Source organism: Schistocerca gregaria, chromosome 7 (assembly GCF_023897955.1).
Source record: "Schistocerca gregaria isolate iqSchGreg1 chromosome 7, iqSchGreg1.2, whole genome shotgun sequence".
In the NCBI taxonomy this organism is placed as follows: domain Eukaryota; kingdom Metazoa; phylum Arthropoda; class Insecta; order Orthoptera; family Acrididae; genus Schistocerca; species Schistocerca gregaria.
This window is the reverse complement of record NC_064926.1, coordinates 348,968,978-348,984,286: the sequence shown is the minus strand read 5'-3', so window position 1 is coordinate 348,984,286 and position 15,309 is coordinate 348,968,978. Positions and strand designations below refer to the sequence as shown.

The following is a 15,309-nucleotide window of genomic DNA, read 5'->3' as shown; positions in this document are numbered from 1 at the left end:
AAACCTAGCAGAAAATCCACAGAGATTCTCGTCACATGTGACGAATGCTAGCGGCAAGACATAATCAATGCCTTCTCTGCACGACAGCAATGGAAATACTATCGATGACAGTGCTGCCAAAGAAGAAGTACTAAACACAGAATTCTGAAATTCCTACATTAAAGAAGACAAAGTAAATATTCCTGAATCTGAATCAAGAACAACTGCCAACGTGAGTACAGTTGTGGTACATACACTCTGAGTAATGAACTAACTTAAATCACTTAACAAAAGCAAGTCTTCCTGTCCAGGCTGTACACAATTAGGTTCCTTTCAGAGTATGCTGATGCAATAACTCCATATTTAACAATCCTTTCAGAGTATGCTGAATAACTCCATATTTCACGATCATATACAGTCATTCATTTGACGGAAGCTCCATACCCAAAGAATAGAAAGCTGCACAGGTCACACATATATTCAAGAAAGGTAGAAGGAGTAATCCACTAAATTACAGGCCTGTATCATTAATGTTGATATGCAGTAGGATTTTGGAACATATAATGTGTTCGAACATTATGAATTACCTCAAAGAGAACGGTCTATTGGCACACAGCAAACACGGATTTAGAAAACATCATTAACTTAAGTGATACTGACGTGAGATTTCAAACTGATTCTGTATTTCTAGATTTCCAGAAGGATTTTGGCACAGTACCACACACGTGGCTCGTAGTGAAATTGTGTGCTTATGGAACATCGTCTCAGTTATGTCACAGCTCGTAGTAATTCACAGAAAGCCATCGAGTAAAACAGAAGTGATTTCTGGCGTTCCCCAAGATAGTGTTACTAGCCCTTTGCTGTTCCTTATCCATATAAACGATTTAGGAGACAATCTGAGCAGCCGTCTTAGACTGTTTGCACATGATGCTGTCATTTATCAACTAATGAAGTCATCAGATGATCAAAATAAATTGCAAAACAATTTAGAAAAGATACCTGTATGGTGCAAAAATTGGCAACTGAACCTAAATAAGGAAAAGTGTGAGGTCATACACACGAGTGTTCAATGGAATCAAAATCAATGAACAACTTAAATTGGAATAAACACACAGAAAATGTTGCGGGGGAGGCAAATCAAAGACAGCATTTTATTGGCAGGACACTTAGAAACTGTAACAGATCTACTAAAGAGCCTGCGTTCACTACACTTGTCCGTCCGCTGTTTTAGAATACTGCTGCATGGTATGGGATCTTTACCACATAGGACTGACAGAGTATACAAAAAAAGTTCAAAGAAAGGCAGCATGTTTTATATTATCGCAAAATAGTGGAGAGAGTATCACTGAAATGACACAGAATTTGGGGGACATCATTGAATCAAAGGCATTTTTTGCTGTGGTGGAATCTTTTCAGAAAATTTCAGTCAGCAATTTTCTCCTCCAGAAGTGAAAATATTTCGTTGACGCCACCCTACATAGGGAGAAATGATCATCATAATAAAATAAGAGAAACCAGAACTCACATGAAAAGATGTAGGTGTTCATTTTTTCTGGGTGCTGTACGAGATTGGAATAACAGAATTATTGTGAAGGTAGTTTGATGTAATTTGCAGAGTATCCATGTAGATATAGATGGGCAATGGATTAGACAAACAGCCCTGGGGGTGGTGAGAGGGGTGCCAGGTAACAATCAGCAATTTTGACAGCATTTTGTGATGGAAACATATGCTTCTGAAATATCGTGTCAGTCAGACACTATTATCCAGATACCAAATAAGGAAATGCATACCAGAAAAATTTCAGAAATTAGAGGAAGTAATAACTCGTACTGCTACAGTGGTTCAACCAAAGTTTGTGGTACCAACTGTCTGCTTTGACCCATGAAACAACTTTGTGGTGGTAGGTGACATTATGGTGACAACATATTTGAAACAGATCATTTTTGCAGAGAGCTTGTTGGAGTATGCGATGATGGTCTCTAGTGAGGGACGCTTATGTTTCTAAATTGTTTGTTAGTGATTTACTGAACCACTTTAGTGCTGCTTCTAAGAATAATACTGGCAATGTTTGTGGCTGTTAGTGAGTTATTTTGATGTTGTCAGTAATGGGCAATACATTTGCTTTCCCTTTCAATATTACTAATGTGGTTTGTAGTTTATAGTTGGTGATTTAATTTTGTGTTTCATTTTTTTGTTAATAATAGATACGACGACAAAGTTTATGAGACGACTGCTGCATGTAACAAGTGGGGGATGACATGTTGACTATGATTAAATTTCTTCAATTGTTCAGTGTAATTGTCACGTATGAGAAGTGTCATATTTGTTTCATCTCTGGCCAAGGACTAGTATTTACTATCTACATCTACGTGATTACTCTGCTATTCCCAATAAAGTGCCTGGCAGAGGGTCCAATGAACCAACTTCATGCTGTTTCTCTACTGTTCCACTCTCCAACGGCACACGGGAAAAACGAGCACTTAAATTTTTCTGTGTGAGCCCTGATTTCTCTATTTTATCATGATGATCATTTCTCCCTATGTAGGTGGGTGCCAACAGAATATTTACGCAATTGGAACAGAAAACTGGTGATTGAAATTTCATGAGAAGATCCTGTCACAACGAAAAATGCCTTTATTTTAATGATTGCCACACCAATTCGCGTATCATGTCTGTGACACTATTTCCCCTATTTCGTGTTAATACAAAACAAGCTGCCCTTCTTTGTACTTTTTCAATGTCATCCATCAGTCCCACCTGATGCGGATCCCACACTGCACAGCAATACTCCAGAATAGGGTGGACAAGCGTAGTGTAAGCAGTCTCTTTGGTAGACCTGTTGCACCTTCTAGGTGTTCTGCCAATGAATCGCAGTCTTTGGTTTGCTCTACCCACAATATTATCTATGTGATCGTTCCAATTTAGGTTATTTGTAATCCCTAAGTATTTAGTTGAATTTACAGCCCTCAGATTTGTGTGACTTACCGCGTAATCGAAATCTAGCCGATTTTTTTAGTACTCATGTGAATAACTTCACACTTTTCTTTATTCAGGGTCAATTGCCACTTTTCGCACCATACAATTATCTTATCTAAATCATTTTGCAAGTCGTTTTGATCATCTGATGACTTTACAAGACGGTAAATGACAGCATCATCTGCAAACAATCTAAGACGGCTACTCAGATTGTCTTCTATGTTGTTAATATAGATCAGGAACAGTAGGGGGGCCTATAACACTTCCTTGGGGAACGCCGGATATTTCTTCTGTTTTACTCTATGACTTTCCATCTATTACTACCAAATGTGACTTTTCTGACAAGAAATCACGAATCCAGTCGCACAACTGAGGTGATATTCCGTAGGCAAGCAGTTTGGTTAGAAGACGCTTGTGAGGAATGGTGTCGAAAGCCTTCTGGAAATCTAAAAATATGGAATCAATTTGACATCCCCTGTTGATAGCACTTATTACTTCATGAGTATGAAGAGCTAGTTGTGTTTCACAAGAACAATATTTTCTGAATCCATGCTGACTATATGTCAATAAATCGTTTTCTTTGAGGTACTTCATAATGTTTGAATACAGTATATGTTCTAAAACCCTACTACAAATCGACGTTAGTGATATAGGCCTGTAATTCTGTGGATTACTCCTACTTCCCTTTCGAACTTCTGTAAAACTTTGCCATTCTTGGGGATTTTGGATTCTTTTAAATTTGACATGCTTTTTTCTTTGATTCTGCAACAACGATCTGACTTGTTTTGTGTACCAGGGGGGATCAGTACCATTACTTATTAATTTATGTGGCATGTATCTCTCAATTGCTGTTGATACTATCTCTTTGAAAACATTCCATAACTTTTCTACACTTACATGATCAGATCGGAAGAAGTGAAGACTGTCTCTTAAAAAGGCATTAAGAGCATTTTTAAATAGATATACTTTGTGTTTCTTTTTGTTGGTTGTAGGTGTTACGATATTCAGCCTAGCAGCAACTGCCTTGTTGTCGTTAATCCTTGTATTCGTCACAGCACTCACTATTTATCCAGGATTATTTGTTGCTAAAAGGTCAAGTATGCTTCCGCAACCATTTATGCTTCAAGTGGGCTCATGAACTAATTGTTCAAAATAATTTTCTGAGGAAGCATTCAATACCATTTCAGATGATGTTTTATGCCTGCCACTGGCTTTAAACATATAATTTTTACAGCATATCGATGGTAGATTGAAGTCACCACCGACTATAATTGTATGAGTGGGGTACTTATTTGAAATGAGACTCAAGTTTTCTTTGAACTGTTCAGCAACTATGTCTTCTGAGTCGGGGATCGGTAAAACGATCGAATTAATAGTTTACTCCGGTGTCAGGTATAACCTCTACCCATACTATTTCACATGAACTATCTACTTCAATTTCGCTACAAGGCAAACTGACAGCAATAAATACTCCACCACCAACTGTATTTAATCTATCCTTTCTGAACACTCTAGGAAAGTTTTAAAAAATTTCGGCTGAACTTATTTCCAGCTTTAGCCAGCTCTCTGTACCTACTACTATTTTAGCTTCTGTGATTTATATTAGGGCTTGGAGCTCTGGTTCTTTCCCAACACAGCTACGACAATTTACAACTACAATACCAATCGTTTCTACAACTACCTTACTGTGTTTTACCTGTCCACTTTCTGACAGACGCCTGTTCTGTGGTTCCCTGATACCCTCTAACCTAAAAAATTGCCCAGTCCTTCCACACAGACCCCGCTACACGTGTAGCGGCCTCCTATTTGCAGTGGACTCCTGACCTATTAAGCTGAACCTGGAAACCCACCACCCGAGGGAACCGCCTGAGCCTCTGATTCAGACCTTCCACTCGGCTCTGCACCAAAGGACCACAGATGCTGCAGATGGTGAACACCGCCTTAATCTCGGAAGCAAGACTGGCAGTCTTTACCATTTCTGCTAGCTGCCCAAAACCAGACAAAATCTGCTCCAATCCAAAGTGACACACACCATTGGTACCGACATGAGCCACCACCTGTAGTTGGCTGCACCCTGTACTCTTCATGGCATCCGGAAGTCACCCTTTCCACATCCGGAATGACTCCCCCCAGAATGCACATTGGCTTCCTTCCCCTCCTTGGCAGCCATGTTCCTAAGGGGCGGGCCCCATTACGTGCATAACACTGGAGTTTACAACTACCAGCAAAACCACCCTCTGGGAATGCCCAGACCTTGTGGGCCGAGAAGCTTCCTCTGGAACAGGGTGGACGACTGCATCTGGCTCAGAGACATCGTCAGCCACAGATAATGCCCGAAACCCGTTCATCAAATGAACCAGGGAAGCCCTACAATCGGCCCCTCGTAAAATTTTCCACTGGCTGCCAGACTTTGGAATGATCTCCCATTCGACCACAGGTGAGGGGTCAACCTCAGTGCAGGCAGTACACAAGGAGGTCACAGCACTGGACCGATTGGAGGACACGTGGGACGTGTTCGACGTTCCTCGCATCCCCGCGTCTGATCCCCCACAGTGACGCCCCTTGGCAGCAGCCTCAAGCTGTGTGACGGAATCCAACGCAGCCTGAAGCTGTGAGCGAAGGGTCGCCAGCTCAGCTCGCATATGTACACAACAATCACAGTTTCTATCCATTACTGCAGTCACTCCTGTTTGAAGCTCATAAAAATATGTAACAAACGAATGGTGTACTCACCTTATTAGTAGCAGGAACTAGTGGTTTGCTCTTGCTGACGGTCTGACAGACACTGTGTGTTAGTTGTATTTTGAAATTAGTGTTTATGCAGTTTTTTTTATGAATTTTTAGGTTGCGATGTTAGCTGTAGGTAATTGTGTTGGGCTGTGGTTGGCTGGTATCATGGAGCTTATTTCACATACATTGGTGAGGTTAGGTTTTAAACATTAGACATGTGTGCAAGTTTTGGTGCTGTAGTACTGTGGACTTCAGTTTGGCTATACAGGTGAAGTGAAGTGTTTAATACTGGATTTGTTGAGCTGTGTGTGGTTTTGTGATGCTGTAGATTTCACTTGAGCTATATAGGTCAACTGAAATTTCTGGTACCAGTTTTAGGAACTATGTATGGGTTCGTATTATGGCAATGAGCTATCTAGATTAAGTAATACTTCCAATAACATACCCCCCCCCTTTTTTGTTGATGAATTCATTCATATGATTTTTGTGTAAGTGTTGTTTTCGGTATGTGTTCATTATTGGGATTGTCACATATATAGTTTGTCCCCACCCAAAAACTCTTAATTCCACATGTGTCCTGTTATTTCACCAATCAAATGTTTTTCATATTATTTGTGCCTGTTTGCATTCCTTATGTGTGACATACTCACAATATTGTATGACCCGAAATAGGCATGTGTGTCATCTTGATGACATCATGGATCACAACCGACAGGTGGTGTGACACACACAAAAGTTGTACAAGAATTCCTTCTGTATTGCGAATCCCACGCTCATCAGAACCTTGAATATAGCGACTCTTTTTTCACTAATGATAATACATGTTCAACTGAAAAACAAAGATAAAACTCCTGAGAAGACCTAGTAGCAACATACCTTTTTCTCTCTTCTTCAGAACATGGACTGTACTATCAGATTTAAGTCCAGAAGCTCGAAGGGTGGCTTCATCTTCAAGGATATTCCCACAGTAAACAAGTTCTGGAACAGCAAGCAGTTATATTACAGTAAACTCTAACATAAAACTGCAAAATTACAACTCATATCATCATCTCTTGAAAGCAATTAAGTAAATCAATACATAACTAATATTTTCATACCTATTCCACACAAACACTGATACTGAATTTCCCCCACCAAATCTGAGGCTTCATTTAGCCTCATCAGGGCAAGTTATTTACATTTCTTTAGTGGTCATCAGCCACTAGATAGCCTGCAAATGTGATGGGATTGCCCTCTCAATGCATCCAAAACCTTAAAGATTTTGTGTGGATGGTCTTCCTTGACGATAAAGGCTGATTTTAGGTACCTGAGCTTCCCGGAAAACCTAGTGTAAGTTTAAAAGCCTATACAAATACACCACTAATTTCTTCAACAATTCCAATGGTGTATTTCTAAGACCTATAATAACTAACCAAAGATTTAGATAAGGTTGTTGCCTGTTCTCATTGTTATTCATCCTGTACTATAATACCATGCAGCCAGACACACAGGACTGCACCGTGAGACCCACCCGGAGGCCAGCTCTAAAAGGGGTGTCTGGCTTAAAGACTGACTGATATTTGACTGCCGAACAGCTGACACTTGATTAAGGGGAGTACGTATGGCGGAATTGGTCAAAAAGTAACATTTTTGGATTATTATCTCTTATTAATATTTGATCTCTGCTGAATAATTTGATGCATTATTTGTCAAAAAATGCAATTGGAAGTGTAGTTTTTATAATTTCAAAGTTAATAGAGTGTTTGTAAAATTATCCGGTCGTTCTGCACTGACTTGCATGCGTATCTCTATCTCTTGAACTATCCAAACTAGAAGGCTGTGGTTTTCAGCTATTTATTCCTTGAAATCATGTTAACGTTCAGGTTAAGAGGTTGGATGCATTGTGTAAACACAAATGGCGGTGTAGCACATGCATTTTGTTTATTTACTTTGTGGTGGTTGTGTTTCGTAAGTTTTGAACTGAAAACGTAGTGGTTTGGTGTGTTATTATACGCTCTTATACCTCTTTTCAACATGACGAAAAGAAAGGGTTGTTTTAAGAAGTGACGTTTCCATAGAAATCAGCATATCACGAAATCTGAATCCAGAGTTGATCCTGAAATACATTTTTCATAGACCCGTGTTAAGGACATGCCTACTAGTTCTTTGAAGAGGAAACTTTGAGACCATGAGGATTTATTTATTGGCAAAGATCAAAATAGTTTACGTTATGTTCTTTTAGATTTGAGTGTGTTAGGACAGGTTTTGCAAGATGCTGTGAAATGTAGGGTTTGTGGTGGGCAAATTAGCATCTCTGAGGGCTCATCTGCAAGGACTGGACTGGCTAACAAACTTGATATTCAGTGCGAAGTTTGCAGGCTCTCGACATCATTTTGGACTTCTGGAAAGTGCAAGAATGACTTGTTTGAGAGCAATGTTATATTCCTGTTTGGAATGAGGTGCATTGGGAAAGGATTGACTGCAGCTGAAGTATTATGTGCAACGCTGAACTTGCCAAACCCACAAACCAGATCAAGTAAGTACACAGAAGTAATTGGTGAATGTGGCAAATCTGTTGCTGTTGCTTCTATGAACGCTGCTGCTAAAGAAGCAGCAGAATTAAATAACACAACAGACTTATCTGTGGCAGTTGATGGCACATGGCAGAAGAGAGGTCACATATAAAAAAAATGCAGTTGCAACTGTAGAACTAGTGTTGACACAGGTAAAGTTTTAGACATTGAAGTGCTAACTAAATACTGTCATCAATGTAAACCAGTTGATGAAACAAGTGAAACTATAAAACAAATTGTGCTAATAATTATGAGGGAACTAGTGGGGTGTTGAAGCTATTGCAGTTGTTTCTATGTTCAGCCGTTCACAACAGGAGAGAGGTGTGTGTGACACCGAGTACTTGGGGAATGGTGATTCAAATACTTACAAATCAGTAGTGGAAAGCCAACCTTATGGTAATAAGCACATTGTTAAGATTGAATGTGTGGGCCCCGTTCAAAAACAGAAGGGAACACGTCTCTGAAAACTGAAGCAGACAAAAGGAAAAGAGAAGTTAGCAGATGGAAAGACTCTAAATGGTAAAGGAAGACTTACAGACCACAACATTGATGAACTCCAGCATTATTATGGAATGGCAATAAGAAACCATACACATGACCTACAAGGGATGAAACGAGCAGTGTGGGCTACTTTCTTCCACTGATGATACACTTATACATGGTCTTTGTCCACTGGTGCTGATTCATGGTACATGTACCGCAAAGCTCAGGCAGTGGGTAGCGAGGAACAATTAGGCACAAAAATAGCATACCATCTGCAGTGATGGAAGCTATTAAACCAATATATAGAGAATTAGCTCATCCTGACCTTTCCAAATGTCTCCATGGTCGAACACAAAACCTGAATGAGTCTTTCAATAATGTTATTTGGACCCACATACCAGAAACTGTCTTTTTAGGAAGGAAAACTCTATGCTTGGGTGTTTGTGATGCTGGATAACATTTAATGATGGTATAGAGGGAAGAATTGGTGTACTAGAGGAACTTGGTATCACTCCAGGTGCCAACACACAGCAAACCTTTCAGCGAATGGATTGACTTAGGATCATGAAAGCCCAGCGTGCAGCACAGGAAATGACTAAAGAAACAAGAGGCAGGAAAAGAAGCAAGCTTCTAGGTTTGCAGGATAGTCAAGAACAGGATTCAGATAATGCTAATTATGGGCCTGGCTGTTTCTAGAAGCTGGCATGCCTCCATGCGTAAGTTAATTTCAAATAAAATGTTTGAACTTGGTTTTTCAGAAGTGACATTTTTAAAATTATTTGACCCATTATCTCAGGAACTATTACAGGTACATATCTCTAATTTTACATTATGTTACCACTTAGTATACTGCAGCTACTGAACCTCCCAAAACATCTCTACCTCTAGCCGTTTTTTACTTACAGAAGAAAAAGTGGACTTTTAAAAGAAAATACTGAACAATATTTTTTTAAAAAAATGATAACTAGCTAATTATTTCTCTGTACATTTTGATTCTGGTTCAGTAATCAGAAAAGGAGTGATACTATATATCGCAAAAACTTCAAATCTCTATCTGTCACAGGCTCCAAGATAATATGTCACCAATATTGCAAATTTAACACTGTGGGTATAGGATGTACGTAATCCCCTTAAGGGCTTAAAATCATTTCCATTGAAAGCAAAAAGTTTCCCTTCTCAATGCTCAGGAATAAAGAAAAATACCTGCTGGAATTCTCAGTAGTCTTCACAACAAAATCAAGCAGGTAAGCTGGTAGGAAATCTGCAGCCAGGTGCCACAATAGGACACAGGATAGGAAGGACGGTGAAGTTCTCAAGGTTTCGAGCTAGCTGCTGCCCAAGGACTTTCCACTACAATGTTGTGAAGTTGGGACCCTATATGGAGACTAACAGGAGAGGTTACCCAGCAGCAATTGTTTATGTGGCATTGCAAATTGAGCCTATTAATGACAAAGACAACATGATGGAAAACTCAGTGACCTGAAGGACAGAGTGGGGGAAAATGAACAAAACCACCGAGGAGTGGAAACCTAGAGATCAATTATTCACTCAGATCCATCAGTCAGTTGCAGAGCAATCAGATCTATCTGGGACTCTTTTGAATAAAACGTCAAAGATGACTCACACACTGCTACTCATAAAGAGTAGGGACTTTACCTTGCGTCAGAATATTTTCTACTCCGCTTTTAGACTGTGTCTGATCATAACATTCATTCTAATATCTAATAGCAATTAGCGATATCCTTATTTTCCACTCCATGTTGGACCGTCTTTCTTGCGGTCTAATACTTGAATTCTTAAAATCTGTGTTTTTGTTGTCCTAAATAAGCTTTAATATATGAAATGGCTACGGCCTCTGTGAGCCAGTTACTGCTGGCATTAAATGCTAGAAGCATGATGGGTCTAGCAAGTGACCTCTCAGTTGTTCAAGGACAATAGCACCACATTGGTCTTCTGCCTGTCGAGTCATTACACAAGAAGTGCAGATGGAGTTAAGATGCTTAGGGTGGTGCAACCAAAGTTGTGGCACATGAAGGTGAAAGCTGCTGGCTCTCAACCAATGGTCACAAGACACTGCAAGAAATACAGTAGGAGACTGACACATGGTGCCAAGATCACACAAATGGGCTGCAGAAGCATATAACACTGTCTGTAATGTGTTGAGATAAAGTGGAAAGTGGTTAGTTCTCTCCACCCACCCCCCCCCCAATAAGCAAAATTACAGAGTTACACCCACTTCCTGATAAACTGCCAACTTCGATTATTGTATTGATGTCTTAAGAGAGATTATAAGAATAAATGTAAATGTTTCCTTACTTTGTAATTAATTGGAATTTTTACTACATTTTTGGCACCCAATGTGGGGCAAATTCATTTCAGTTCCTTCATTTATTTCATTTTAGTGCTCAACAAGAAAGCATGCCAATAATAAATTCCATTTAATTATATTTTAGAGTCCAGCATGAAGCCTTATTATTAATTTGAAGTTTATGACATTTTGCCTCTCAATGTGGGGCCATGTCATTATTAATTTTGAATTCTTTACAGTACATAGGAAATACAGGGTGAGCACAAAGTCTTGCCCTGATTATAAAAATTTATAACAGAACAACCATTTGACATAATAAGTTACATGTTATGCCATTACATAGGTTAGTGTTACTAGTTTTCTTTTTAAGACCACTTAGACTAGTAAACCTCAATGTGTGCTCCCTTGGTAACTCTGAGAATGTCAAGCTGGTATTCCAGTTCCTGCCAGGTGTTTTGTAACACGTGTTCTGTCACAGTACCGACAGCAGCTTGTATCATAGCCTTCAGTTCGTCGACGTCAGCAACTGGGGTGACGAAGATTCTGTCTCTGATATAGCTCCAGAAAAAAAAGTCAAGGGGCGTAATGTCTGGAGCGTGGGGTGGCCATGGTGTTGGACTGTTCCTTCCAATCCACCGATCCGGATATTACTCCCCTCTACAGACATTATGCCCCTTGACTTCTTTTTCTGGGGCTATATCAAGGACAGAGTCTCTGTCACACCAGTTGCTGACGTCGACAAACTGAAGGCTGGTATACAAACTGCTGTGATTACTGTGACAGAACACGTTATGAAACATCTGGCAGGGACTGGAATACTGGCTTGGCATTCTCTGAGCTACCAAAGGAGCACACGCTGAGGTTTACTAACTTAAGTTGCCTTAAAATAAATAAATAAATAAAAATTATCTAGTAACACTAACCTATGTAGCCTAATGAAACATAGTATTACCAGTGGTTGTTAAGATACAAAAACGGAAAACTTGTAACATATTACACTTTGCGTATGACCAGAATGCTGTTCCTCTAGTACACAGTACACAACATAGCCAAAGGAAACATCTTTGTAATCCCAGACAATACGCTTGCATGTCCTCTACCTTGAACTAATAGCAAATATTAATTATGTGAACTGCAACACACACACACACACACACACATACACACACACACACACACACACACACACACAAGTGCACTAAACTAATGTATTAAGAAAAACAGTCTAGACCCAAATCATATGTATTGGTGACTGGTTTTAATCCAAAAGCAAACAATCTTCAGACAATGCTCGGAAAGTGCAGATGGATCCAAGGAGCAGGAATCGCAAACATCTCCAGATTCTGTCAACTGTTGACATCACCTGGAGACTTCTGCATCTCCTGCTCCGTGGACCCCTCCGCACAAATCAGGCTTTGGAGTAAAGGTGAGGCTTGTCCACCACTGGACTGAAACCGGTCACTAATAATTATGTGATTTGTGCAATCTAGACTGCTTTCCTAAGTACAAAAGCAGAACTGATTACCATTTCTCACAAAATGTTTTCGAAAATATGTACTAAACTACGACACACATTGGCAGTAAAATGTAGATCTCTTATGCTAACAGTAAGACCAATAGTCAAGCCACAGAAATAGGGGTTTGGGGCGTCAAGGCTTGTAACATACTGGAAGACATTAATGTAAAAAGATCAGAAAATTAACGAATGTCTCAATAGCAGAAAAATTACTTAATCGCCTTCTTAAAACGGGAAATGCCTGCCTATTTTATTAATACTTGCTATTGAGTATCAACAGGCGAAACATGGTTGTGAACTCCAAGGAAGACGTGCTACATAACTAAAACACTTACCGGAACCTACACAGCTTCTACACAAATTTGACAATCTTCAAGATTGTTGTTTCAGATGTAACACAGTACATTCAGTGTCAATACACGCCATATCCCAACGTTTATGTTATCGCATATGTAGGCCTATTTATAGATACGAAAAGTCATCTTTTTAATCATTTTTTCCGTGCAAATCTAAATTACCTTAACAATGGATGCTGCAACGTCATGATAAGTTACAGTAGTTTGTTTGGCCATATCGCTGAAGCTCACCTCTGATAACTAGACGTCTGGCATACATCAGAACAGAGAGATATGAGAAACATTCCCTCCCTAATGTGCCAATTTAACAATCCTGACTTTGTTGTGATTTCTAACAGTCTCTTAACAAAATGCTGAACAGCCCAGTACAAATTTCTGCATTCCATGATGATGACAGGTTGAATTATGGGTACCGTTTTTGAGTACCGAATTAACAAGTTTCTCACATAAAAGACAATGAACCATCATCTCCAGTATGACTACATTACGAAGGCATTATCCATAACTGACAATTAATATTAAAATATTCTACTGCCTCAATACAAACACTTACCTAGAAAGCTTTTCGGTAAATTTGTCACTCTTGAAGCTTCTTGTTTCAAGTGGTCCACAGTACACTCCAAATCAATCCCTTCAATTTTAACGCGCTGATATGTATTGGGTGAAAGTCTGATACCAAACACTATTCTTGACATTTCTAGAAATTGCTGTTGTATTCAGTACGAGAACTATCGTTGTAGCACCTCAATTTGGATAGTCAATCTAAACCTCTCATATACAAACATTAAACTGCTACATTTTCTGTCATCTTCCAATCTATGAAGTATGAATCTGAAGTTATGTAGTCTGTTTGTGTTTATGACGATGTCCAAAGATCTTATTACTGACGCCACTAAACTGGCGTCAACCTCCCTGTATTTTAAAATAAAAAATATTTTGATACTTATTCGACTTGGAAACTCTTTTGTTACTCCAGTTGACCAATTCGTAGCGAATCCAGCAAGACACAAGAAACCGCGCTGCATTAACAAGAGTCTCTGCGCGGTCATCCTCCGCAAAAAGCGCAAAAATATTTGTTTTGTATATAAAAACGCATTCTCTTGTTGCACAGTGTTTTATTTCCCAGCTGCCTTTCGCCTTTTTCACTTTAGGGCATCATCAGTGCTACAGTTATGATACACTTTTGCTGTGACATGTGTTATTCGGGATAATAAAACAGCTCATTGCTTGCTTTTTATGTAAATATTACAAGGAAAAGAGAGTCATATCAGATAACAAAGTAAAGACATTATGGGATATAGTGAAGGAGGAGATGGTAGAATCAGACACGAAGAGGGACAAATAGCATTAAGAGTAAATGATTTATTATTGGTGACAGATGTGTATAGTATTGCAGAACATTTTAACAAACATTTTGTAACTGTTACAGATGGGGTTGTCAGGTTCTGTAGATGCTGCTATGGAATACCTCAGACCAGATATTTCAAATAACTTCCATAATATCATTATGACCCTCACTACCCCAACAGAAATAATTTCCACCATGAAAACTTTAAAATCAAAAACATCTAGCGGGTATGATGAAATATCAACAAAGTTAATTAAAGAATGTGTTTATGAGGTAAGTAACATATTAAGCTATCTGTGTAACCAGTGGTTTATCAGTGGAATATTTTCTGAACGTTTGAGCTAAGCCACTGTTTAAGAAGGGAGATAAAGAAATAGCATCAAATTTCTGTCCAATTTCACTTTTTCCAGCATTCTCAAAAATTTTAGAAAAAGTAATGTACAATTCGCTTTGTAACCATCTTATCTCAAATAAAATATTGTCAAAATCGCAGTTCGGGTTTCTAAAGGGTTATGATATTAGAAAGGCTACCTACACAAAATGTACTTAATTCATTAGCCAAAAACTTCAGGCAACCGGTGTATTTTGTGATCTGTCAAAGGCATTTGACTGTGTGGATCACAGTATCCTTTTAAGTAAATTAGAATATTAAAGTGTAACAGGAAATGCTGCAAAATGATTCAAATCTTATATCTCTGGCAGGAAACAAATGGCGTTATTAGGAAAGAGACGTGTATTAAGCTATCAGGCCTCATCCAACTGGGAACTAATTACATATGGGGTCCCACAAGGTTCCATTTTAGGGCATAAACTTTTTCTTCTGTACATCAACAATCTTTCATCAGTAACATTACCAGATGCCAAGTTCGTTTTGTTTGGCTATGATACAAACATTGCAATAAATAGCAAATCAAGTGTAATCTTAGAAAGATCGGCTAATAAAATATTTGTGGACATTAATCACTGCTTCCTAGACAATTCTTTGTCACTAAATTTTGAAAAAACACACTACATGCAGTTCAGAACTTGCAAGGGGTGTCCCACGCGTATATGCCTAACA

General features: G+C 39.0%; 1 protein-coding gene across 2 annotated transcripts in view; it reads right to left on the bottom strand.

Moving 5' to 3' along the window:
* Window positions 1-14,115, bottom strand: part of LOC126281205 (ubiquitin-like protein 7) — a 65,283-nt gene extending 51,168 nt beyond the window's left edge. Inside the window, exons 1-2 of one of the 2 annotated variants that reach the window (XM_049979943.1) lie at window positions 13,455-14,115; window positions 6,563-6,664 (exon numbers count right to left, since the gene is read on the bottom strand). In XM_049979943.1, coding sequence (XP_049835900.1) covers window positions 6,563-6,664; window positions 13,455-13,596 — 244 coding nt within the window. In that variant the 5' untranslated portion in view covers window positions 13,597-14,115. The remainder of the gene's footprint in view (window positions 1-6,562; window positions 6,665-13,454) is intronic. The other variant, XM_049979942.1, reaches the window with a different exon arrangement.
* Window positions 14,116-15,309: the final 1,194 nt, after the last annotated feature.